The sequence below is a fragment of the Bactrocera dorsalis genome, chromosome 2 (genome assembly GCF_023373825.1).
Source record: "Bactrocera dorsalis isolate Fly_Bdor chromosome 2, ASM2337382v1, whole genome shotgun sequence".
NCBI classification, from domain to species: Eukaryota; Metazoa; Arthropoda; class Insecta; order Diptera; family Tephritidae; genus Bactrocera; species Bactrocera dorsalis.
The window spans coordinates 5,699,455-5,726,022 of record NC_064304.1 but is presented as its reverse complement, the minus strand read 5'-3'; the positions used below and the strand labels follow the sequence as shown (position 1 = coordinate 5,726,022).

General features: G+C 39.7%; 1 protein-coding gene across 1 annotated transcript in view; it reads left to right on the top strand.

Moving 5' to 3' along the window:
• The window catches only part of LOC105233613 (uncharacterized), a 31,956-nt gene extending 9,519 nt beyond the window's left edge, over positions 1-22,437 (top strand). The window contains exons 2-7 of the mRNA XM_049450413.1: positions 5,004-5,752; positions 11,830-12,159; positions 12,345-12,522; positions 12,745-12,848; positions 20,917-20,994; positions 21,070-22,437. Coding sequence (XP_049306370.1) covers positions 5,381-5,752; positions 11,830-12,159; positions 12,345-12,522; positions 12,745-12,848; positions 20,917-20,994; positions 21,070-21,189 — 1,182 coding nt within the window. The 5' untranslated portion in view covers positions 5,004-5,380 and the 3' untranslated portion in view covers positions 21,190-22,437. The remainder of the gene's footprint in view (positions 1-5,003; positions 5,753-11,829; positions 12,160-12,344; positions 12,523-12,744; positions 12,849-20,916; positions 20,995-21,069) is intronic.
• The last annotated feature ends 4,131 nt before the right edge of the window (positions 22,438-26,568 follow it).

Sequence of the window (26,568 nt, the reverse complement as noted above, 5' to 3'; positions counted from 1 at the left end):
ATATATACGCACATATATACATACATACATATACATGTACATATATGGATAGTCGCCTTACAAAAGCTCCGCACGCAGTTGAGTTTAATACAATATTAGAGCACTTTCCAGCCTGAGCGCATAGTAGATATCCTTTCAATTTAAACTCCAATCGGTGCTAATGAGAATATTTTCCATATATTGCTGACAGAAGGCAAAAAAACATATTGTAAATAAGTACATGATTAATGGGTTTCAAAAATACAAGGAAATCTCTAATCTTACAAAATAGTTTAAGCCAAAAATATATAAAATATCCTCCCGCAGTTTTGGACTATGTGTGCATAGTAAAATTACTTTTATATTATCAGGTCGAAAGCTACCAAATATTTAAAACATCCTCCGTAGCAAGCAAGTATCGATAAAAGATGAAAACAGTTCTTGGTCTAGCTCTGAGAAAAGAAAAACCGACGCTTGTGGCAACCACTCAGCGCCAGAATGTTCAGACGTTTCTTGAGAGCTCATGTCAAATGGATAAAACATTCATTATCTCACGCAAAACTAATTGCACTACAAACAAAAGTGTCGCAGTTGAAAAATTCTTAATCGCCTGGTCTAGATAATATTGATGCAGGGACAATAAAACAATTGCCAAGTAAATGTCTGTTTTTCATAGTTTTAAACTTTAAATGTAGTTTTAGGCTAAGCCACTTTCCTACGCAATGGAAATGTACCGAAATTAATAATGATTTCGAAGCCAAACAAGCCCGCGAACGAAATACAATCTTACAGACCAAAGGTTGCTGACAATATTCTCCAAAACAAAACACAAAATTTGAAAGAATGTTTCTTCGTCGTTTATTGGCAGTTTTGCAATCCCTATCTGTCATCCCAGCCCATCAATTTAGATTCTGCCAACTACATGGAATCTCTGAGCAGTTTCGCAGAATCGTTAAAACCATATTAAAATGGCGGAAAGAGAAGCATTACTGTTCGGCAGTTTTCTTAGTCATTCAACAAGCGTTCGATAGAGTGTGGCACGAAGGGTTGTTATTTAAAATAAAAATGAAACTACTAGTTCCACTCTGCCTATTCTTTACGTTAGAATTAATCATGTCGCATCCGACATATACGACGTCAAAGCAGGTGTTCCGCAAGGCAGCGCACTTGGCCCAACACCATGGACAATTTTCACTGCCGACAATTATCCTAAAATGCACTATCTCTAAGTACCTCGAGAATCACTAGTTACTGGGACCGATATCGAAACTTAGTCTTAAAAACAAGGTGATTCTATATATAGCATTTTAAACCCGATTTGTAATACAAATCGAAGGAACTGCAAGTAAATCGAACGTAGAATTGATTCAAAGGAGCGCAAGATTCAGAAACTCAGTTCAAGATATCTTAATACTAATCTAAGCTCACTGACTGCAAAGGCTGCGTCCCTTAGACTTACTATTTAGATCTTAAGTTTAATTGAACTTAGGGCCAAGTCAAGACTTAATGGTGAATTACTCATCAAATCTATATTTTAAGTGGTAAAAAATGCCGTTGTTTCAGTCGGCGTGAGAGCTCGCATTGCAGTGGTGGAGAGCGATCTGTGTTCGGAGATTGATTTTTGGATTTCTTGACAGGCAAATGGCAAACAAAAAACTGTATACTATTCAGAATTTATTGTTCTACGTTATTCTAGTGGTATGGCTGGGATAAGTCCAGTCTTTCCAAAAAAACAAGCAACAATTTGCTTAAAAGTGCTCTGTACGGGAACAGCAGTTGTTTCTACTGCTGTTTACTTTAGGGCTCAGTCGTATAAATCCATTATTCATCATTTGTCATCATTCAAATCATTTTGCGCACTGCATCAATAGTTTCAGAAACTAAAACTGATTTTCGACGACCTTCACGAAATTTGTCTTGGAGTGATCTGCCACCCCGATTGAATTCCCACTCATCGATAAACACTGGTCCTTGATGGAGCTTCACCGCCAAAAATTAAATTAAGTTCATCGATGAACGTTGCTGAGTTAATTTTCCATGTCGAAAGTTTTAAAAAATCGGGCGAAGATACACGCGATTTAATTCCACATTTTGAGATGAATATTTTAAGTTACTATAAACAATACAAATGGTGCTCGTATGTTAAAACGTTCTAAAAATGTATTCCTTCAAATTGCCAAACTTTACGATAAAGTTGTGAGTTGCCAATTACAACACTTGGGTTGAAATATAAAAGGCAACCTACGTAATTTTAGTCCTACAGCGCTAAAAATGTATGCTTAAAGCTGTAGCTAACTGACAAAATTAAACGGAAACCTGGTGAAACTGTTAATACTAAATGCTACAGACAAAAAATGATGAATTTGAGCGATGCATTGATTGAAGAACGACCAGAATGGGTCAGAAAACACGATAATGCATCTGCACACAAAGCAAAATCGATTCAAGCCACAATCAAAGTACCTGGCTGGGAGCTTCTATCCCACCTGCCGTATTCAAGCCACTTGGCTCCTTCCGACTACCATTTGTTTTCATCGATGGGATAGGAATTACTTGAACAGTATTCGATTCCCACGCAGAAGTTGAAAAGTGGGTGTCTGATTGGTTTGATAAAATCGCTCGCTTTGTCTTTATTGGTATTGTTTAGTTTAGGATTATATGTGGAGTGATCTTAAAGTCATTTAATATACCGGTATTAAAATGTTGAAACCTAAAGTAATAAGCTCAGCTTCCGTCTTGTATTAAAGCATAGTTCTGAACATCACTTTTGGAAATCGGACCAATGTGGAGGGAGGACGGTATTCGACTAAGGAAAAAAACCAGCTTAGAGACTTTGAAGTTAGAAATAACTTTTTTTCTTTGTTATAGAAAGGGCGGTGCGTATGAGTAACTCAATAATTCATAACTAATCATGTGCATATCTCTGTTAAAATTCACTTAGTTTCGAACTGTATAACGAAGGAGAACAAATAACCATTTTAATTTTCTAGCATTCAAATATAGAAAACCATGTTCATACACTGCTAAATTTCCCTCGGTTCACACTCCGACTATGTCCCTTATCTCTGTTCTAGTCATGTTTTGACAAAATATCTAAAAATTTGACTTAATTTTATTACTTTCCTGCACTTCATTTCTTGACCGTTACTTGGCAAACAAGTAAAGTGTGTGTTAGTGTGTGGTAAGCCTGGAATTTGCTGCTGTCTACAAGGATTTTGCTTTTAATTCACACGAAAGAAGATGTGTCAAACAGTTTTCAGCAATTTCAAAGCATTTATTTATCTATTTTCCACAAAAGCAATAGAAACGATGAAGTATTTTATTAAGGCGGAGATTATATCGAAAAGGATAAGTAACAGCTTTGTAATTGCTGTTGAATATTGATATAGTGTAACCACTTGTCGGATATTCCAAACAGAAAACAAAAAACAATTTGCATTTAAATTAAACAAGACAATGCAGTCTTAAATTACTCATAAATGCATGTGTCAGTGTGTGTGTGTTTGAGTGTGTAGTGGTATGTGGCTCCTTGCAACTGCAGTGAGTTTATAAAATCGCACGAAAACGTGTTTGCATTTTCTCTATTAATTGAAGCTGTGTGAATCTTGGTATAACAGGGACATCCTTAAAAATCAATTTCAAGGTAATTTAAAGTTGTTAAATTTATATTTAATTAATTTATGTAATGATTCGATAAGCAATAAAATTTTCGAAAAGGCTGATAAACCGATCAGGAAGTTGGAATGCCTTAAGTACACGCAGGATCGCTAAGATCATGGTCAAGAGTCGCGTAGGAAAACTTACATGGTCTCGAAATGACTACCGGACGATTTTTAGTCATTAGGTCACAACGTACTGGTATCACTTGCTAGACGTATGGGCATAAGGAACGACGATATATGCATAAAGTGCAGGGAAGTAGATTTGAGAGAGTCGTTGGAATACCTCCTCTGCTCTATCTAGCACTATCAAGAACTTGTCTTAAATATATACTAGCTTCGCAGTTCAACAGACTAGACGAAGTATCAACTTAGATATCAAGATGCTCTTGAAGTTCGCAAGTTCGTGTTGCCGTCCTGTAGTCGAATACTTACTAAGAACCAGTTAGTCTATGTAAGGTGTGAGAGGCGACCATTATAACCTAACCTAACCTAAATACTGCCATATCTTTTTGGTCTTTACGTGTGAGTTAAGTTCAGACAACTCTGATGTAAAACATTTATTTCCAACATTTAGGAACCAACCTAATTTGTATTTATTTGCATATATAGACATAAATATTCATATATTTAGGTGTGTCAGTTATTCAAATTGACCGATGTCAAAACACTTTTACCTTCTTGCGTTAGCAAATTCGCATTTCCATATCCAATAAGCGTGTGTTGGCCTTTGCCACAAGCAAACATTTCATAGAAGGAAATTAAGAAAGTTTTCTCAAAATTTGCCAACTATTCATTAGCATTCGGTTTGGATGTGTCCATTTAATTGTAATTGACGTTGAAAGGATAACAACAACAATAAAAACCATTTTGTAATGAAAGAGGGAGCAGTAAAAATATAAAATTATTTTACGTGAAATTCACAGAAAGCTGTCGTTTAAGTAGACGACACAAGCCTGAAGGAAGCTTCCGAAAGACGGAGAAGTACTTGACCCATTTTGACTTTGACAGACACGCAAAAGGACATTTAAAATGCAGCAATCCAAAAACCATGAAAATAAAAATAAATGAATGTAAGGAATAGGGAAGAGAGCTGCCATCTACCAGGCAAACCTTATAGGGAGAGGAATTTTTATATTATTACTTACCTTTAATTCGAAGTGTTACACCAAAATTAGTGGTTTACTCTCTTAATATGAAAAAAGTGTGTTTAAAACAAGTTCACAAGCCCCTAGTACTTATATATTATTCCTTAAGAAATCCAAAAATTGACATAATTATAGCAATGGTTCAGTTTACCAGTCTCTTTGGAGCTTCTCTGTCGATAATAATGACGATCAATAACCTTATACTCTCCTCTTTCAGTTTTGTATGCCCGCTGTGCAATAGCAATCGCCTGTACCTGCCCCACCCGCTAACACCGCACGAACGCAGATGCTATGAAGGCAACAACTCATCTCAGCTACAGTCACTCTGTTGCGTCCAGCGCTAGCTCTACTTCAACAGCCACCTCGTACAACGCTAGCAGCAGCAGCGGCACACCCACCGCACCGACTGCATCGGCATTGGTATCGGGCGCTTCAACATCCACAACTACAACAACGAAATCGACTAAAACAAAACCTGCAATAAAAACACCGAAGGTAAGTTTTGCACCGCTCGACATCACCTTCCCGCCACCGAATACGTCCGCTACTAGCAGCAGCTGCGCGCTAACGGCCACGTGATACGAAAACGCCAATATGCCACACAATAACATCGTCTGCGAGTGGTTGCGCGCCATTGGCATGCAGCAATATGCCGAGAGTTTCATGGAAAACGGTTACGATGAACTGGAGATTTGCAAACAAATTGGCGAGATTGATTTGGACGCAATCGGTGTGGATACGGTGCAACATCGCAACAAACTGTTGAAGAGTGTGCGTTCGTTGCGCGAGAAGGGCGCCGCCATTGTGTATGTGATGATCAACGATCCGAAGGCGCTGAGCAGTAGCAATGAGATTTTGGCAACCGATTGTGATGCGCCGACGACTATGAAGGAACTGGAGGCCATTATGAAGCGTCATTTGGAGGCCGATGGCATTCGGTTGACGGCGCATCCCTATTCGACGCCGGTAAGTATCTTGCAGGAATATTTAGAATTGAGGCAGTTGATTTGTGGTAGTAAGACACTTGTCCTTAGTCTTTTGTGAGAAGTTTTTAGAAATCTTATCTTGTATTACTATATTAATTCTTAATTAAATTGAAATCGATTGGAAGTTGAAACTGTAGTGCAACTCGCCGGATTGTTGTGCACACTATACTTTCGGCTTTTTTTAACCCCGCGGGTTGTTGTCTAGGCTGTAAACAGCTGTAACAAGATAGTGGTTCGAGTCGATGCTTGGACCTCGGAACGTACGCACGTCTAAAACATTGGAGACGTGCCTTTCGTCTATCACAACATGGTCGATCTCGTTGGTGGGTTTTCGATCTAACAACCGGGTAGCTCGAGGAATTTTCCTATGGTGGAACCTAGTACTATAGGTAACCATATTTCGTGACTCGGCGAAGTCCATCAGCCTCAACCCATTTGAGGATGTTTCATCATGGAGGCTGAATTTAGCGACCATTGGGACGAAGATACTTTTTTTGGTCACTGTAATAAATGCCACAAGGATCTACTCGTATCAGTCTTTGTCCGGCACATCGCACGTCTTGGACAGCGATGATGTCAGACATAAACCAGCTAGGCAGCGGCATCTTCCCAATTGAGGGACCGGACATTCGAGGTGCATGCCCTTAAATGGTAATCTTTAATGTCATGGTGGTCATCAAAAGGGGGGTCTCTCATCCGAGGTTGTTGTTTCCTTTTCATTGAGGGTGTTTTTTATGTGGCGGGTCCCAAATCCAGCGCAGAACTCTAAGAGGGGATGTTTGGCCTTCTCACTTTACCCAGAGGATGCTTGGTCTAATGTGGATAAAGTTGGTTCACTTCGAGTAGAGTTGTCGATAGTAATGCAATGTACTAGAAAGAAGCTGAGTCTAAAATAGACGGCTTTTGTTTAATAAATCATTATAGTTCACAGTATTTTCCTAAGAATAGACAGTGAATGTCTTGAGAGGTGAATTGTTGACTTTGTCTACACTACACTTCGGATCATATTCTGTGCATCCAAAGCTAACAGTTTTCAATGTCTAAGCCTCCAAATAGGGTCACGTATTATCAAAAGGATACCAAAGATCATTTAAGCGCGGTGTTCTTTATGCAATAAATACAATCGCCATCCCAAAACCTGTTAAAGTATGACGAATGTTGAATGCAAGAGTTAAAGTGTTTTTTATTAGTTTCACCCAACAATAACCCGTGAGACCTGTGATGGCGCTAAGCATTATCGAAACGTGCCTTATCAACGTTCTTCTCGCAGCGTTTATGCCGCGCAACCGCTACGCACATGCAAACATTAATGTCTCAAGTTCCGTTAATGGCAAACACACAAACAAAAAGAAGCAACGAATAGGATTTGCCTTAAGTGGCACAAACAGCGCGACTATCGATTGGTAAGCCCGCCAAGCGCCACTGCGAGCGGTGTCTAAGTAAGGAAGAGATTTCGAAAACTTTATGCCGGCGGTAAGTTTGCAAATAAGTACATATGTATAAGTGTGTACATATATATTTAGAAGAGGATATAAATATACGCATCCGCTTGAGCGCCAAGCTGCTAATTACAGTTACTCATAGTCACCTAACCTCTCGCGTACTCAGTGTCATGGCTGAAGGTAGGCGCGCGGCAGCTCTTGTAGATTTGCACTGGCGCGTCAACGGCAGACGCGTTTACCCGGCAATGTGTTTCAGATTGGCAAACACATTGCAACGCCATTATTTGTGCGCCCCCGCTGCATGCGCTCGTTGCTGCTCGTCAAATTGCCGCAGCAAGAATAATAATTTTCCAAGATGTCGAACGTGCGTGGTTATCTTATTATATCTGCGCTTGTCGCCCTTTGCGCTTTGCAGAACCTTACGAAGATAGCGACTTCACAGCTCCAAGTATAATGTGGCATGCAAGAAAGTAGCTGCTGCATGTGGCGTAAAGCGACGTTGTTGTGTGCAAAATGCATCCACATCACAGAATATGGCAACACGTCTCAATTACGCTTTCAACAGCTGCGGCTTCAGTGGCAGCGTGTACAGCATGAGCAGGAGCAGGAGCTGGAGCTGCAGTGACGTATTGACAGCGTGTGTGTCTTATAGGTTGCGCATGTGAACGTACAACAAATACGGTTGTTGCTGTTTATGCGCGTTAGAGCGAGGGCTACAAACTTTCGGAAGGGAAAATGCGTTTTTGATGACTTTACTTAGACGACTACAATGTGACAGCAGCGGTGGGGGAGCGGACTACACATATTGTTGTTGATGAATAACTGTTGTAGTGCGATTGAAATCGCTGGCTTAAAGCGGACTCAAAACTCTTTAAAGTTGACTGGATCACCAAGTTGGAATGTCGTTGGGGTGCATGGCTTTCAAGCATACTGCAGGTGTTTGCCCCTGATACATTGACACAGATATTTGCCATGCACATTAGTGCTGCAATGTGCTTTCACATGGATCTAGGTGCATATTCGTATGTGTAAATAGTTCTCTATTTCAGTTATTTCAAGTGCTTTGTGCTTGAATGACTATTTGCATAACTTGCACAATCTCATCTACACTCATCCTAACTGCACACAATTTTATGAATGCTGAAGCATGGCATACTATATTATACGATTTGATAGTGTTGGCGTAACTTGTGTTGGGAAGTATGTTAACACGGGCATCATTGTAGACCGATTTTGTGCGATTTCTCATTTCGCCTAGAAGAAGTCACGTAAATTCTGTATTGTTGTGATTTTTTATTTTTGGGTGAGAGGGTGGAAAAGGCCTTCCGCATCATAAGTGTTGTCGTCACAGCAACGGTATGTGCCACAAGCCGGTCACTAAAAGCCCCCCTCTAAAGAACAGTCGGCCACCATTACATTACTTGACGTACTCTTTTTCTCGCTGAGAGATTTAACTCTGCGCACCTGCGTCCACGTCCCGATTTTTGCTGCGTGGCAAGATTGCTGCGAATTTCTTGATAATCCCCCAGTTTGCTTCACTCTCCAGCATGACACTGATTAAATTGTCAGCGTCTATTCGGCCGACCAGGTCTTCTACGGCGGTGTGCTCTCATTGCCAGCACACCCATTCAAAGAATGTGTGTTCGGCTTCTGTAGCATCGTAGTATAGACATGACGGCTTTTCGACTTCTCCCATTCTGTGGAGGTACTTTTTGAAATATCCCTGACCGGATAATAGCTGAGTTGTGTAAAAATCAACTCCAAATTTACGGCTTGTCCGTAAGTCCAGATCTTTTATTAGTCTGGTGGTTCAATTGCCGCGATTCTCTTTATGCAATCTTTGTTGCCATATTCTTATAGTATCTTTCTTTCTATATTTTATTGCGCACTTGTTATTATCGAATATTTTCTTTAGCTCTCACAGTTTCTTCCTTTCGTATGCTAAAAGGTTAATTGAGGCATTACCTCTAATACCTCTAACTAATATTGCATCGCCTGATACTGTTCTGTAGGCTGATGCAACTCTAAGGGCTGCGATGCGGTGCACTCTGGTCACTATATTACGCCGGTTTTCCTTTTTAAGCATGTCTGCTAGATCTCAGCTCCATATAATAGGACGTTGATTGTCGTCGACCTTAGGCGCTTTCTCTTTTCTTGGCCTTTCCTGTGGCGTGTTGGATTTGTACGAAGAAGATTAGTCTGTTGTCCAGCCTTATTCCTAAGTAGTTTACTGCTTTTTCTGTCCTAAGGATATCTGTAGTCGTTTGCATACTTATTTCCAGGGGTATAAATGTGCGTATTTGTTAGCAGTCTTTTCCTTATCAAGCTGGAGGTTATGTGAGTCGAGCCATGCTTGCGTCCGTATCATGAACTGATTAAGATTTCTTCGCACTTCTTCGGTGTTTCTTGCAGTAATTACTGCTACAATGTCGTCCGCGTTGCCAATTAAGTATGATTCGTCTGGCAATTCGAGTTTTAATGTAGCGTCGTAGCTGATGTTCCACTAATCTGGGCCTGAATGGATCCTTGTGCTGCTCCTCAGAGTGACCGCTATCCGTCGAGATCTCTCTCTAGTTCGGTACAGCAGTTTCGGAAAACGTCCGGTGTGCTTAACGTGGGTACCTGCTGACGACAGCTTTACCCCACGGCGCCAAAAGCATAGCGGATCAAATCAATGCGTTGTTCAACGCCCTGAGAATGCTGAGCATTTTTAGTACCAATTGGCAGTGTGGAATGGGCACACTAACCACCTTGCTCGGGTTTTAGGCCCATCTAAAACCTGTGCCATGTTTTGGGTCCGCCAGCAGTTTCGGACATTAAGATAGGTCCGTATCACAGCCCTGAGGTAGTCGAGGATTTTAAAGCTTTTTTTCGAGAACGTCGACCATATCCACCCATCGAGCGCTGTTGAAGGCGTTTCGGACATCTTAAGTCGCCAGCAACACTACTATTTTGTATTCATGCTATCTGTGCTGAGCGGCTTCTATGCTTTCAATAACGCATCTACGATTGATCTGGCGGGTCTAAAGCCGTGTTGTCTAGGGGACGGTCCTCCAGCTTCGTCGATAGCCAATTCGAGTCTTGGTTCAAGTAGTCTTTCATAGAGTCGAATAGTAAATTAGTTTTCGGTCATATTTAGGTCGTTGTTAGGCAGTTCTGTACATTTTTTAAGCGAAAACCCTCGCAAGCACAAACTCTTCTGACGGAATATATACAGTTAAAAAATCCAAGTGTTAAATATTTTTTTTTCGAAATACAAAATTCCTTGTGAATCAAAGTTGTGGCAGAGTTATGTGATCCTTCTCTAAAACAAAAGCTGCCAATAATTATATTTGGATATCTGTAGAAAAGATAGCAGACGCAAAGCAACGACGGTATGAGCTTTATTTTCGGAGTATTGCCGAGTGATTTACATGATCGAACCAATTGCAGGTTATCCCAGAAATTGACTTTAACAACTGTTTCTAGAATAGGGACAAAACGTTAGAACAGGTGTATTGGAGCTCAGGAGCATTACTTTGAAGGGACGAAATACATTTTAAGAATAAATAAAGAATTTTAAAATCATAAACAAAGCCTTACTATTTTTTGCTCATAGTATGTAGTAAATGTATAAGTATTTATGCACACATATTAATTCAGAGAGCACTACATATGTATCCAATGTGCTTCAGACAATTTGTCTGGCGGCTTATGAATTTTGTTGCCAGATTACTCGAGCGCGTCTCAACTAATTGCACTTGAAGAAACTCACAAAGGTACAAGAACAACACTCAAACTCACATGCAGTTATAAGACAGCCAATTGTCGGCGGCGTGGCGCACATGTATAGACCGCGATTTGCATCACACTCTTATATTAGAAAGATGGCAACGCTCGGCGCATTGAATGAAATGGCGGCGTGGCAATGTGGCAGTTCAATGTCAAGTGGTTGGGTGGATATAGTAGTGTGTCTGAGAGCTGCATTTGCATATGTTTGTGTGCGTGTGTGATGTTGAGGCAAAACAACACACTTGAAGCAAGTGCAATGCCTCACAAGCGGCTCAAACGCTGCAAGTATTTAGTTTGCCGCTGACGACGATGACGATGACTCATCACCGCCACTCATCGCAACTTAGCATTTCCATAATTACAAATTTAAATATTTTGTGTTGTAGACACAGCACACAGCACCCTGTACATACTTGTACAAAAGTAGTGCGCCAGCGTGTGTTTATTACATTTGTCTGCGGTGAAGTGGCAGCTCCTTACTAATTAGCAGGAGATATGAACTTTTCTAGCTAGCTAAAGGCAGGCGGTGACTCATATCGTTTTGATATTTACATCAGTATGGGTGACTATGAATTAAGAAGCGATTCAGCTGATGTATTGCGAGCCCTTTAGCAAATTTTGCTTTCATTAATTTGCCGCTGGGCGCCTTTCACACGTTCCTTCGATTGAAATTTACGCGCTTGTAAAGAGTTGCAGCGCGTCGCGTTTTTATTACTGCCCGCCTACGCTGATTGCCTTTCAAGTTACTGTTACTGTTACTCTGATACAGCTCACGAGCTTTTTGGTGGAATTTTTTCACACTCACATTTGATTTGCTCTGCTTCTTGTGTGTTTCTTGTTGCAGGAGGGCAAACGCGGCTATTTGGAGGGCCTTGCCGCGCACTACAGCAAACAGATTAATATGCCGTACGAGGACGTGTTGGACGCCATCGAGGAGGTGCGCGTTTCCAAGTGGAAGGAGCGTCATGTGCGCATTTCTACCGGTCACACTTTGTCGCGGCGCGCGGGTGGCAGCAGCAGCAGTAGCGGCATCGGAGTCAGCGTCATGTCGGGGATGATGGGCGGCGGCGGCGGCGTAGGTGTTGGATTCGGCATTATTGGCGGCAATATCGCAAATCAATCAACTCTGCCGACAAGCCATAGCCAACCATTGTATGTGCCTGGAAAATATTTGGTACGTATACGCCGTGTGTGCCGTGTCCAATACCGAGTGTAGCTCAAATTTACTTTTTTCCTCACATTTTTATTGCATGCACTTTATCAAATGATGTTGTTGATTTATTTGCTGTGGTTTTTGTTGCGCCTGATCCTCTTTTTTTTGACGAACACTTTTTCTGGTTTTTTTATGGCCGTTTGCAGCCATCGAGCTGCCTTTCCAATCGTGAGGAGAATGAAATCTACAGCTTTGCGCAAAACGATTTGGCAAATCGCATGGCCAGAAGTGCAATTGATTCGAAATCGGCGGTTAACCTGAATGGCATGCAGCACAGCTATCCGGGCGCCCGGCGGAATTTCTTCTACGATTTCTCGGCAACAGGTAGGTGCAACATGGAAATAACAATGTGAGTATGTGGTTGAATGTGAGTGTGTGAGGAATTTAAAAACAAGGAATATTGAAAACGCAATTTTTGACATGCTCTTAGAAGATTTTTATACCAATATTTTTGAAGATATTTCGATATATTTTTCAAGGAAAACAAATAGATTTATTTCAACATATATTATTATTTTTAACACTTTTCATTTCTCTTCTAACCAGAGGGCCGTAATCGGAATAAAAGACGTACGGTATTTGCGCGTTTCCTCAGCGGTCTGAACAAAGGTGCCGAAGAAAATAACCCGAATGAAGAAATGCAATTGAAGGTATGTCAAAGATTTGAGTACATTTTCATTTAGACGCATAAAGTTTGGTAAATAAAGGCTGATCCATTTCGGGGTATGGTGCTTAAAAAAAAAGAAACTTCAAATTTATTGCAGAATGTTTATTATCATTCGAAAGAACATCCTTTGGAATTTATTTAGATAGATAGATAGATAGATAGATTATCTCTGCTAAATGCTGACTATCGCTAAGTCTCAGATGGTCCATCCGTTGAGTCCAATTTCTGATGATTTGTTCGACCATTTCGGCTGGTAACTGGCGATTGACACTCGTGATTTTTTGTGGCCTAAATCGAAGTGGGATTGCAAGCATAGACTTTAAACTTTACATGTCTTCAGAGCAAAATGTCTAACGGTGTAATATCACATGATCTGGGTTGCCAATCGACTGGCGCAACACGTCAAATTATCTGCTCATTAAAGTGTCCTCTCAATAAATCCATTGATTGATGCGATGTGTGAGAAATGGCGCCGTCTTGTTGAATTCAAATGTTGCCGAGCTTACGAGTTGCAATTTCAGGTATTAAATTGTCGGTTATAAAGGCGCGATAACGGTCGCCATTGACGGTTAAGTTTTCACTGGCATCGTTTTCGAAAAAAATGAACCGATGGTTCCAACAACCATACGAAAACGTTTTTGTTGTCTCATCGCTAAACAAAACATTCGATCTTCTTGGAACTTTTCAAGAGCCCATAGAGCGAACCGATGTCCCTTGGGAAGCTCGAGTGGCTTCAGTTCGTCTGGAACCAGAATTTTCGTAATAAAGTTGAACAGTTTTTAATGCTATTCAGACGTAAGTCTTTTCATGATCAAATGCCAAACTGAACAAAAATAATATGACACCTTGATAAGAGTGTTAATCAAGCTTTCGACTCCTTTTATCTATGACGTCACAAACCAATGTAAGACGCAGCCAAAAAGCGTACTGGGAGGAGACTGTCGCAATTACTATACACATATTTCTGTGTCTCAACCTGTGGCTTCACATAAGTTTGTTATCGCTCCTCGTTAATGATTTTAAGTTTTAGCGCCAATGCGAAGCAAATCCGATTTCGAAAGATGGATGTGGAAGTCCAAAGGTAAGGACGTGATTTCAACTAATGTTTCTAAGTAATTCTTTCAAACAGCTAGCTTGATTTTGTTGACATATATGGTTTATGATAGGTTAGATAAGGTAAACTAATTACTGGAGAGTCCACGAATTAATTCACTTCAATTGTTATGGACGCTTATCCATTGTGATGCCCATAACTCATAGGTATTAATAAAAAAAAGCAGCCGTATGCGGACAGAATGCCTAGAATTTGTTAAAAATTTATTGAGACCGCTAATGTCTTTTTCAACGGACTCGCCGGACTCGTAGAAAGTAAAGCAGTCAAGATGCTTCATCCTTAGTCTGGCAAAAGCTGGACAGTGAAGTAGCAAGTGTATAGATGTTTCCATCTCATCTTTCTTATTGCAACTTCGACAAGTTGTGTTAACCAAAATGTTTAGTCTCATCGCATGAATGCCAATGACACAGTGTCTTGTTACACACCTATCCTTATGACGATGTGAGCATTTCTAAGCAGGTCCGAAGGTTGTTGCAACCCCACAAGTGCTGGCTGTGGACCAACGTTTGCTGAGCTCACGCGAAGCCCAAAGATCCAGCGCACGAACGCACGAAGACCGGTGAATGATGGGCGGGAATAAGCAGTGTTTCCATCCTCATAAAATATGGGTATGGGTGCCTTTTCTTACAAGCTCATTGGCTTTGCAATTTCGCTGATTCCGCGGTGACCAGGCACCCAGATTGGCATACTGAATTGTCGGTCTGTCCAAAAAATTATTCTGAATGCATTATTGTCATGAGCTTAAACATATTTGCTCATTCATAAATAGTGTAATATTCCTAATTTGCACTTCACTTGAATTGTTACAATTTTCTTATTAATTCGCCAAATCCTCATACAGTTAACCCGTTAAGTAGCTCCGTGGCAATTAAAAGTAATTGCCACTTCTTCAAAGTTTGCGTGCGAACAACAACTGCAATTGTTACTCTAATCTAGTTGATGATAGCTTCCTTAAGTGTGTGTGTGTGTGTCTGTGAGTGCTGAGCTCCCCCTAACATACTTCATATGACTTTTATTGCTCAAACTTTAAATTGCAACAATTTCAGGTAAACGAGGGAAACAACTATTTTCTAGTTGTTCAAGTTGCGGATGTGTTTTGAGCGCCTTGAGCAAAGCAAGAGAGGGTGTTGGAGTATATATATAACAGCTAGACACAAATATCATGTGCAGTTGTTTAGTGGGGGAGTAGACAGCTTAATGTAGTTCGCTTGTTTTTTCGCTTTGTTGTTTACTTCTTTCATTTGAGTTGCTTTTTACATATGCCACAGTCCAATATTGCTCTTTCCGGTATTTTCATTTTCGTCCTAACCATATTCGAATTGTTGGGGCACAAATTGGATCGCCGTGTGGGCTTGCGGAGAATTTTGTTCATTTGCACCTTTACGTCGCGCTGTTGTCATTGCGGACTCGTGCACATTTATGCGGTTACTCTTTTTTCGGTGTGTTTGCCTTTTATGGCTTTCCCCATTGTGTTGGGCTGCGCGGTCGCCTGAAGTTTTTTGACCGAAATTTCGTGTATTTGTTTTACAACAAATATGTGAATCTCTCTTGGTTTGCTTTTTTCTTGCCCCTTAACACCTCCAACTCGTATCTTTTTACACACACTTTGGTGTTGTTTCAATATTGTGCTTTGTAATTCATGTTCAACCATTTGTTGCCACCCTTTTCATTATTATTTAAGGTGTGGGTTGTTGTTTGGTTGTGGAAAATTTTATTAAGTTAAGTTAATCCGAGGTATAGTTAAATTATATTATAAATAATCAAAAATTTATTGAAATAAAACGGTAAATATTTTAAAAAATACATCCAATATGAAGTTGTGATCAGATCTCATATAATACCTTTAGAACATATAATTTTTTTGCAAGGTTACGTTTGAGAATTTTTAAGTTCTATATCAGCCTGAATGAAGGCCACGCTTTGAAATTTCTCCCCAAATGTAGGCAATGTTTTGAGGTCAAAATCAGATATTCATTACTTCGGTTCCAAAATAATTTTTCCCAAGTGTTCAGAGAATATTAGTAGTATAAAACTCATACAAATAACGGGTGATCCAAGTAGAGGTACATTATTCAATAGGATTTTTTTGACTTTTGACAGATCACGTGTGAGTGGTGTCAAGATATCATATTTTTAATTAGTATTGTTTGGCATTTCATCGTGGAAAGACCTATTACGGAACAACGTTTACAAATCGTTCAACTTTGTTACGAAAATGTATGTTCTCCAAAGAATGTACCTAGCGCGCATCGCTTAACCTCTGGTCAGCATAATTGTCCACTGAGGATATTATTCGCAACACCATCACCCATCTTGAGACCCAGCATTCATTATTGGATAATATTTACCAAAATAGATCACGTCCAGCACACAGTGAAGAAAATAAAGCAGTCAAAGCTGAGAGTGTACACGAAGACCGTGGAAAGTCGATTCAACGGTGTTTGCAGCAATTCGGGCTAACGTATGGAAGATCTTGGGCCATTTTACGTCGAGATCTTGAAGTGAAAGCGTACCAAATCCAGCCTGTGCAAGAACTGTAGCCGCTCCATCTTCCAAAGCGATATCTCATTGCTCTGTAGGCTCTTGAAAAGTTCCAAGAGGATCCGACGTGTTCGAGCCAAATTTTGTTCGGCCATGAGACCTATTTCGAGCTAAATGGGTATGTAAATAAGCAAAATTACCGCATTTGGGACGAAGAACAAAGTGAAGAGATTCGAAAGGTGCTACTTCATCAGAAAAAAAAAAACAACGGTTGGGTGTAGCTTGTTAGCCGAATCATCGGTCCATATATCTTCAGAAATGATGCCGATGAGAAGGTAATCATCTATGGCGACCGTTGTCGCGCCATGACAACCGACTATTTGATGCTTGAAATTGAAGCTCGTGATCTCGGCGATATTTAGTGTCAAGAAGACGGACTCACATCACATCGCATCAATCAATGGATTCATTAAGATAACACTTTGGTGAGCAGACAATTTCCCATTTTGGGCCGGTCAGTTGGCAACCAAAATCGTGTGATATCACACCATTAGACTTTTTTCTGTGTGTGGATATGAAAATTCTAAAGTCTACGCGAACAATCCCGCATTGATTCAGGCCTTGAAGCAACACTTCACCGTGTCATTCGCCAGCAATGAAATGCAAGAACGTGTAATCGAAAATTGAACCCAACGGATGGATCATCTGAGACGTAGCCACGGACAACATTTGAAAGGGATAATCTCAAAAAATAAATGCCAAAGAATGTTCTTTCGAATGATAATAAGCATTCTCCATTAAATTTTAAGTTTCGGTGTTTTTTCTTCAAAGGGAAAGTAGGGAACCTCGAAATAGATCACCCTTTACAACAAAAAAAAAATTCTAAAAACATTCCTTTCTCTTCCAAACGCATCAAAAAGAGGTTCAGTCAAAAAGCTCTCCGCTTCAATCATTTTTGACTTCTTAATCTCTGAAGAGCTTTTGTTAGCCATTCACTTACTTTTTTATATTTTAAATCATTTCCAGTTGTTCATTTAATATTTAAACGAAATTCGCTTTTTGTTGCGGTTTCGTTTTTGTTTTTACGGACGCTTGTTGCTGGGTTGTGGCAACTACTAATGTTGCGCTGCTTGTTGTCTTTTTCACAGCGGACGTGTTTATTTGTGCTTGACACAATGTCCTCCCGAAAGTACACATACACAAATACACACACAAATCTACAAAAAATTTTATAACTTTACGTTCGGTCCCACAGCAAGTGAATCGTGTACTTTTTTTGCGCCTTTGTGGTCGTCCGCTGATGTTTTGTATTCTTCCGTCCTTTGCGGTTTGTACTAAATTTTTATTTAATATTTTTTTGTGCTTGTTTTGCATGCGCTTTTTTGTTTTGTGGTCAATTTTTGTGAATTACCTCAACTGCGCATTGAGGTGCCGGAAAATATGCTTTGACTTCGGGCAATCGACTCTGGACTCGGACTTGGACGTCAAGCATTGAGACATGAGACTGTTCCGAGCACTCGTAGCGCTTTTCTACGTCTCTCGGTTACCGTTTGTTGGCGGTACACGGCAGCAATTTAATTTCAAAAGCGACTACTTCTCGGTTCCCTGGGAGTTATGTAGTCTCGCTGCCAGCGCCTTTCGTTTTCATTTATACAATTTAGTATTGTTGTTGTATTTTGTTTGTTTTTGCTATATTTGTTATTGCCTTTTTCGTTGTCGTATTGTGTAGTCACATCGCTGACATCCTGTTGTTGCAAGAAGCCAAAATGAACGCAAAGCAGGTGCGGGTTCAGGGTTTTATTACAAAAAGTTGTAGCTGAAAAGAATTGCGAGTTGTCTAGAGAAAGAGAGAGAGTTAGTAAAGTAAAGTGAAGTGAGTGTGTAGGAGTTGTTGGTGTTGCTTAAAAGTTGTGCTTAAATGCCGTGGAATTTCGCTCATTACGTGGTCTGCTGCGGAAATGTTACTTTGGCTCATGTTTTCGCCCACGCCTTTAACTAACTAGTTTGCAGCTTCTTCTATTCTACCACTTTTTTCAATCGTTATTTGAAAGGTGGATTTTAGCTGGCGTCTGTGGCGCTTCAGCGTCGGCATCTCGCTGGACAAGTCACTACAAGCGGGCGAGCGTACTGTCGAGTGCCGTGAAGTGGTTATGTTGCTGTTGTTGTTTGCTTGTGTTAAGCGTTTTTGTTTCAGGTGTCGCTTGGATTATTATTTTTATCGCGCTTCTCGCTAATCTTTTGTCCGGTCGATTTTCCTTCCTTTAGAAAGTTTCCATACAGCCAGCAGTGCCAGTGGCAGTGGCTAACACAAAGTTCATCTCATTACTTGGTTATTAAGTTTTCTTTTGTGTTATTGTTGGTGGTAAATGGCTTTAAAGTAGTTGGCGTTAAAATACTTCATTTGAGTAGTAATTATAAACGGCAATGTAGTAGTGCATAATGAAAATTTGTTAAGGTGGTTCGCGGCATCACTAAATTTTGACGCTAACACTTTTATATAACTTTTACTTATAGTCATGCTATTTTGACGAAAAATTTGCGTTCTTAGCATTGTCAGCATCATCAATGGGCAATTCTTTTATACTTTTATAAGTCCGTTCTGGATCTCGTATAGCAATTTTTTAATTCATTGTGCTATATTGTTTTCAGAGGTAGTTGTGTTGCTTTTATTGTTTTAATTGCAGAAAATAATTCTAAATTATTGCAGCTTGATCCTAGGGAAGATCAAAATCCCGCGTCATTATTTTGAACCCTATTTAGGGGGCAGACCAGTGTGTAATAAAAAAAATTGATTTTTTCATATTTCCATATATCATACTTTTTTAATAACATACTAAAAGATTAAATCAATACTTCAAACAGTTTTTGGGGTAGAGCTCCTAATGTTTATCTTCAAACGAAGTCTTTTCGAAACAGCATTCTTCGAATTTTCTGCAGTGATTACTAGATGGCAAATAATCCAAACATTATCAAGGGTTTCCTCCACGTTCTGTAGATGCATGTTCTTTATACAATCTGACAGTGTTTTGATGTGGGAAGACATACACGGTTAAAACTTTGGGACAATTCAACCTTTGATTAAACGCCACCATTTTGTCGATTTTTTTGCTATCATAAGTCAATTTTCGGTTAATATCTTCTAGTGAGAATTGTTTTAGGTTTCATCCGCGGTGATGACCTGAATCACTAGAGCAGTAGTGGAGCTTTTGTTTAGCATCGTTGGAGATCGTTCGAAAAATATTTATATTTTTACTTCAAAAATTCTACTGTATATAAAGGATGATTCATTTCGAGGTTCCTTACCTTTTTAGAGAAAAAACACAGAAACTTAAAATTTAATGCGGAATGTTTATTATCATTTGAACGAATATTCTTTGGGATTTCTTTTTGAAGATTATCTCTTTTAAATTTTGGCTGCCACTACGTTTCAGATGGTCCATCCGTTGAGCACAATTTTTGTTTATTCGGTCTAGCATTTCGACTGGTAACTGGTGAATGACAAGCGTGATGTTTTTCTTCATGGCCTCAATCGAAGCGGGATTGTCCGCATAGACTTTAGACTGTACATATCCCCACAGGAAAGTCTAACGGTGTGATATCACACGATCTAGGCGCCTAATCGACCGGCCTAAAACGTGAAATTATCTGCTCACCGAAGTGTTCTCTCAATAAAGCCATTGAAAACGATGTGTGGGAAGTGGCACCGTCGTGTTGAAACCAAATGTTGCCGAGATCACGAGCATCCATTTCAGGTATCAAATATTCGATTATATGGATCGATGATTCCACCGCTTTAGGTTGCTCTTTGTCCACAATGCAGAAATTTTGCTTATTTACATACTTATTTAGTCAGAAATGGACCTCTCCCCGAACAAAGCTTGGCTCGAAAACGTCGGTTCAGCTTAGAACTTTTCAAAAGCAGATAGAACAAAGCGATATAACTTGAGAAGGTCAAGCGGCTTCAATTTTTGCACAAGCTGTGTTTTGTTGAGTTTCAATTTAAGATCTCGACGCCAAGTCGTTCCATACGTCAGTCCGAGTTGCTGCGAACTACTCGAATCGACTCACCCCGGACTTGGTGCACACTCTCAGCTACGGCTGTTATATCGCTTTCGCTGTGTGTATGGCGTGGTTTAGTAGGTCTCAAGATAGGTGATGTAGTAGACCGATTATGTTGGCCATAAGCTGATCGAAGCATGCGAAACCCATTGTATTACACAAGGTACAGTCGAGAAAGAAGTTATAAGGCTGGGAGAAGCATGCAGCGGTGGTATAAGAGTCTCTGTGTGCTCTTCTTAGACTTGATTCCATTGACTCGCGCTTGAATTTGTGAAAGTTGCTTCTAGAAGAGTACAAGGCCTGCAGCTTACGTTAATTAATTTAATAAATATATATTTCACTAATTGGTAAAATTTTTTCATATCTTTCTTCTTTTTCCTCAATCATTTTTTTCCAGTCCGCGGAGAAGTTTAAAGCCTGCAGCACCATGAAGCGCGTGGAGCCGCATCAGAATTTCGAAGAGACAATAAGACGAGTAACTATTAAATAAAATTCCCCTGTGTAAATCATTGACCAAAGCAATATATCTTTCATTAATTATTTTATATAGTTGAAGACACAGAAGAAAAAAGGCGAAACGCATGACAAGGGCATACACGATAGGGGCAAGGAGGTGGCGCACACCATGGTCAACGAAATGCCACTCAACAATTACACGAAGCATCCTTAGGACACGGCGAAAGGCGAGGCGACAGAAGCAACCGAACAAAAAGAGGTGAACGATGCAGATAACGGGAAAGAGACATCGGCGGCGAGCCAAGCGCAAGAGGCGACAGAAAACGATAAGGGAATCAACAAGGACGACGCAGGGGAGGCGATGTGCAGCAGCAGCAGCGCGGCGAAGAGGGCGATAGTGAACGATATTGACAAACATATCTACGAGAACCAACTGTGAGAGAGTCGTGCTTAATGCAGAGGTGTGCTGTAAGAGGAACGCAAAAGTGCAGCGCGCTGCAGTGGGGTGCGGGTTGAGGAAATAATTCATCAGTTGTGGCGATGGTGCGAAAATGATAATAACTTTGCGGTTGTAATTATGCATTCAATTTTCCATTTCTCGAATTGCCTGACGCAAAACGTAAAAACGGACAAAAAATCGCAATGCCACAAAGCAGAAGGAGACATAGCAAAAACAACAACGACAACAACAAGAACGCAGTTTTTGTAGTTGCCTATAAAGTTTGCTGGATAAATTAGTTTCATTTGCAGTTTTAAGGGCAGCACTCAGTGGCAGCGACGCTGTGGCCGATGTGGCATGGAACCCAACAACACACATAAATGCAAATGGCAAAAACCTCAATTAAAATCCGCACCAATAATTTAAGTCATTCCAATGGACCGCTACGCACAGCTAGTAAACACACACACACATACATGCATGCATGCATACACATACATATATAAGTGTCTGCACTCACTAAACCATCGACCATCGACCAAAGTGCGGCCAATTGCAACTGTACACACACACACACACATAACGGTTTGGGTGGGCGATAAATTAGGCACATCATTCACTTTCACAGTCGAAGCTGTGCGGTGCGGTGCGCTGCGGCTGTGTCGGTCTCCGGCTCCGACACTGTTGACCAAGTGAATGAACAAAGAGTCACGAGCAGCGTGAAACCAGCGACGACCGACGAGCATGGCAAATCCTTTCGGGCGTCAATGTGCTTAAAAGGGGATAACAATGTCCAATACACCAGGGATTAGCAGTGAATAAGCGCAAACCAAATGGCCAACAAACCGTTGGACAAGCGCAAAGAATACGGACTTGTTAAACCGGCCGTACAGGGTGACTCCGCATTCGCACTGTTGCTTTTTTGTCTCTGTGTATGGCTGCCAGTCGTTTAAGCGCCAGAACAGTACTGTGCGATCGATGCCGCCAACTGACCGAATGCGCTTTATTGCACACATCTATAAATACATAGATAGGAATATATGCATATACAATATATGTATGTACATGTATGATATGTTCGTACATATGTGGTTGGGCTTTCGTTGCAAGTTTTATGCTCTATATTGAAAGCGCCATAGTTGATATTCATTTTCAGTTGCATGCTGATGGTGTATGGGAATTATAGGTGACTGTAACAGCAAAGACATTTGCAATCCGACGTGATAACTATTATATTTCAAGTCGCAATCAAAAATCATTTATTGTTTGTTTCGAAATTATTTAGAATATTGGAAATATTTTGTTTTAAATCAAATTAAAGTTCGAAGAAATTACAAAATTTGTATCGCTTGGCTATTCGCAGACCCATGATTTGTTATTATACTTAGCATCCCTTTTCTTAAACAAATTTTCATTCAAATATTCATGCATTATTGAAAGTATACTGCTTCCACTAATGCCTATAGTTGCCTCAATCTCACGATCTATACCAATTTGCCCGCGTTATCAATAATTTCCGGCACAACAACTAGTTTTGGCGACCTGCAGGAAATTTGTTTTAGATCTTCGATCTGGATAAAATACACCATATCATCAAAATTAAAACTCGATTTAATTTTCCTTTTGGCCGAGATGAATATTTTAAGTAACTGTAAACACAGAAATGAATATTTTAAGTACCTGTAAACATAAATAAAAAGTTTTATGTGTCAAAACGTTCAGAGCAGGTGTACCATCAAAAATGTATATGGTTGTGAGTTGCCAGATTGTAACACTGAGATTGTTAAATCATGAAATATTAAATACAGTCTACGTATAATTACTTCGACAGTTTCCATTTTGTTTTTGATTCATTCCCCTCAGCTCTCCATTCTTCATACATTCAAAAAAAGGTGAAAAATTGCATATAATAACTTCTTCCATAACTTTCATTCATTTTTCAAAATGTGGTTCTCTTTAAAAAAAAATGTCTGTTTGGATCATTGTAAAAGGGCTTGAAAATAGCGAGAACTGCAAAAAAAATAGGAAATAATTTTCAAGCACATTCCTGCACTTAAGAAATGTATTATATAACCCGACTTCATTAAATGTTTCTTGTGCTAGGCGGGAGTAGTTAACAGCTGAGAGAAACTTATATAAAATACTATATACTCTTCAGTGAATCATTTTTCTCAATCTTCTGTAGTAAATTTTCGATTTTTTTCTACAAAAAAACTTAGAGAGAGAAGTCACAGTTTTGGATTAAAAAGAAATATCTTTATTGCGTTATTAATATAAAAGCTATTTTGAACTGACTCAAACACAGAATGAAAGCTCAAAAAGCTGTTTTCGCTATTAACGAAACTTTTTAGAACTTTTCAAACATTTACTGCGATATTAATACAAAAGCTCTTTTGAACAGACTTAAACATCTAATGAAAGCTCAAAAAGCTCTTTTCGCTTTCAACGAAACGGTTTTGTACATTTTAAATTTTGACTTTTCATATAAACGCTAATTTGAACAGACTTAAGCACACAATGAAAGCTCAAAAAGCTTTATTAACGAAACTTTTCAACCATTTCAAATGTTATGGCTGTAAAAACAATATAAAAGCTATTTTGAACAGACTTAAACACACAATGAAAGCTCAAAAAGCTCTTTTCTGCAATATTAATAAAAGCTATTTTGAACATATTTAAACACGCAAAGAAAGCTCAAAAAGCTCATTTTGCTATTATTGTAACTGTTTAGCACATTTCATTATTTTGAACAGATTTCAACACACTTTGAAAGCCCAAAAAGCTCTTTCGCAATTCTCGTTGATATTTTTGATCACTTTCCATTCAATATACTATTCACCTAACCTTTTGCTTTCGCTTTCTATATATCGACTGAAAATATTGCTTACAAGCTTTAACCGGAAGCTTCTGTTGTAGGTTTCAGAACAAACGATGTTTCATTTTAGCAAATTCTAGCTGCATTCGTAAAAAATTCGGAATATTGGTTTCAATATCCAACAAATTTTCTATTTCCTTAGTTTTTTGACAAAAATGAAATGAAGCCGGTCCCACATGTTAAAATAACATCGGTTTCAAAGTTAGTGAATTAATTACTTTGCATGCTGTAGATATATACATATATGTATGTATGTATCTGTATATATCTCTACGTTCAAATTCCCAATTCTCGTCTGACTGAATTATTGCTCACATTAGCCTTGTTTTCCAGCGTGCAATTTCATTTTCACACTTTGTTGAAACAACGCAATAAGTCCCGCAACCTCTTTGGCTCTTTCAATTAATTTCAAAATCAGATGCTACGCATTTTTTGCACCGAAATTTGCCATTCGAAATTTGTTTAATGAGCCATTTCGCGTCTGAGCACTGCTAATGATGGTTCGGCTGCTGTTGCTCGGCGCTTGGCATTGGTGCAACCACTAGTTGTTATTACAACATATTACTCACTCTTGTGGTGGCTGTTGTTGTGTAAGTGTAGTTCGTGCTGTGGGTATGCATTTGCGCGCCATTTGCCGCCGCCGGTGGCTCGCCGCACGCAGCACAAAGTGGCGCAAAACATTTGGATTGTGGCACCCGGGCCCAACCAATGCCAACGGCTACGCGTTCCAGGCATTCAGCAGCACTAAGCGCTTTTTAACTTGTTTGCTAGTGGCGCGTTATGGCATTTGCCTTGTTGCGCTGCGCCGTGTCTCTTAACGCACCGCCGCGACCCTTCGTCATCCTGCCGCTGTCGGGCTGGCGACTTAAGTGCATGTAAATCAAGTTGTGCGACGTCGCCGTGTTTTTGCAACCGTGTACGTTTGTGTGCATGCGTGTGTGTCTGTGATGATATGCACATTTACAGTTCGGTGTGTGGCTCTCACACGAACGCGCGTAGCGCAGTCGTTCTCAACTACACCGCAAAAGCCATTAGCGTCCTGGAATTTTGAATTTCCGAAAAATTTCCAAAACTCAAACTTTAAAAGCGGCAAATGTGTAGCTGCCTCACTGACAAACACACTCACACAAACAGCTTGTCGCGTGGTTGTGCCCGTGAATTGGGCGCTCTTTAAGCTGTGTGAGCGGTGCGCGTGTGTACAGTGTCTGTTGTTGCACGTGCCTAAGCTGCAATTAGCCAAATTGGAGTTAGCCACTACCTACCATATTTTTTCTTTTAATACAAATGGCAACAATAAAATTGCAACACAGTTATTTTACTGTTAATTCTCCACGGTCCAATGGGTTTTATGCGCTTCATCCACAGACAATTACGCGCATTAACAATAAAATGTGTTTATTAATTCTATTTGCGGGCTTACACTTACACGCCATCACACACAGAACTTAATACATGTAATTTAGATATATATATATATAATATAATAGCATTGCTAATGGCAAAATGGCATAATGCATTAGTTTTTGCGAAATATTTGCGAAAAAAACTATTTTCACACTTTAGTTTGAGCTAAATTAGGCAGAACAAATATCGTTTGTACTCGTATGACTGACTGACTGCTGTTGTAATGCCATAACTGAGTTTACTTATATTGGTCAAACTGTTAAATTTGGTCAACTGGGAAAACTAGCGATACAAAGTGAGTGGGATTTTAAAGTGTTATGGGCAACATGGAATATACACATTTCCAGTTGCAGACAACTGTTAAATTACTGTGCCAAGAGGACAGTTTTGATTTATAACTTTTGTTGTCTCCCCTAAGCGATTTTCCCATGTATTTCTGTCGTACTTTCTCTCGATCATAACCAGAGTAGTTTTATCCATTTGAAAACCTCTCTCTTACTAGCATTGGTTATTCTCAGTACTCAGGAAGGTCTGTTAGGTCATTGCTTTTGGATCTCAAAATCGTCTAAATTTGCTGATCAAGGTAAGGGCGGATGTTAGGATTGGAATGATTGGGAGAGCATCGAGTAAAGATAGCAAACAACGAAAAAGCGTTCGAAGACTCTTCAAATATCCTTACAAAGTAGGCTGAGAATGCTCTCGTCCATTTTAATATTCATCACAGATTTTCACTACAAAATCTATCGGATGAAATTGATTGTTTGGAATCACTTCACATTTGCTGGCATTAAGGGGTTGCATTGGTTTCCTGGGGTAAAAAAAAAAAAAAATTGTAACAATTTTTTTCTCACATAAAAAATGAAATATTTTATAGA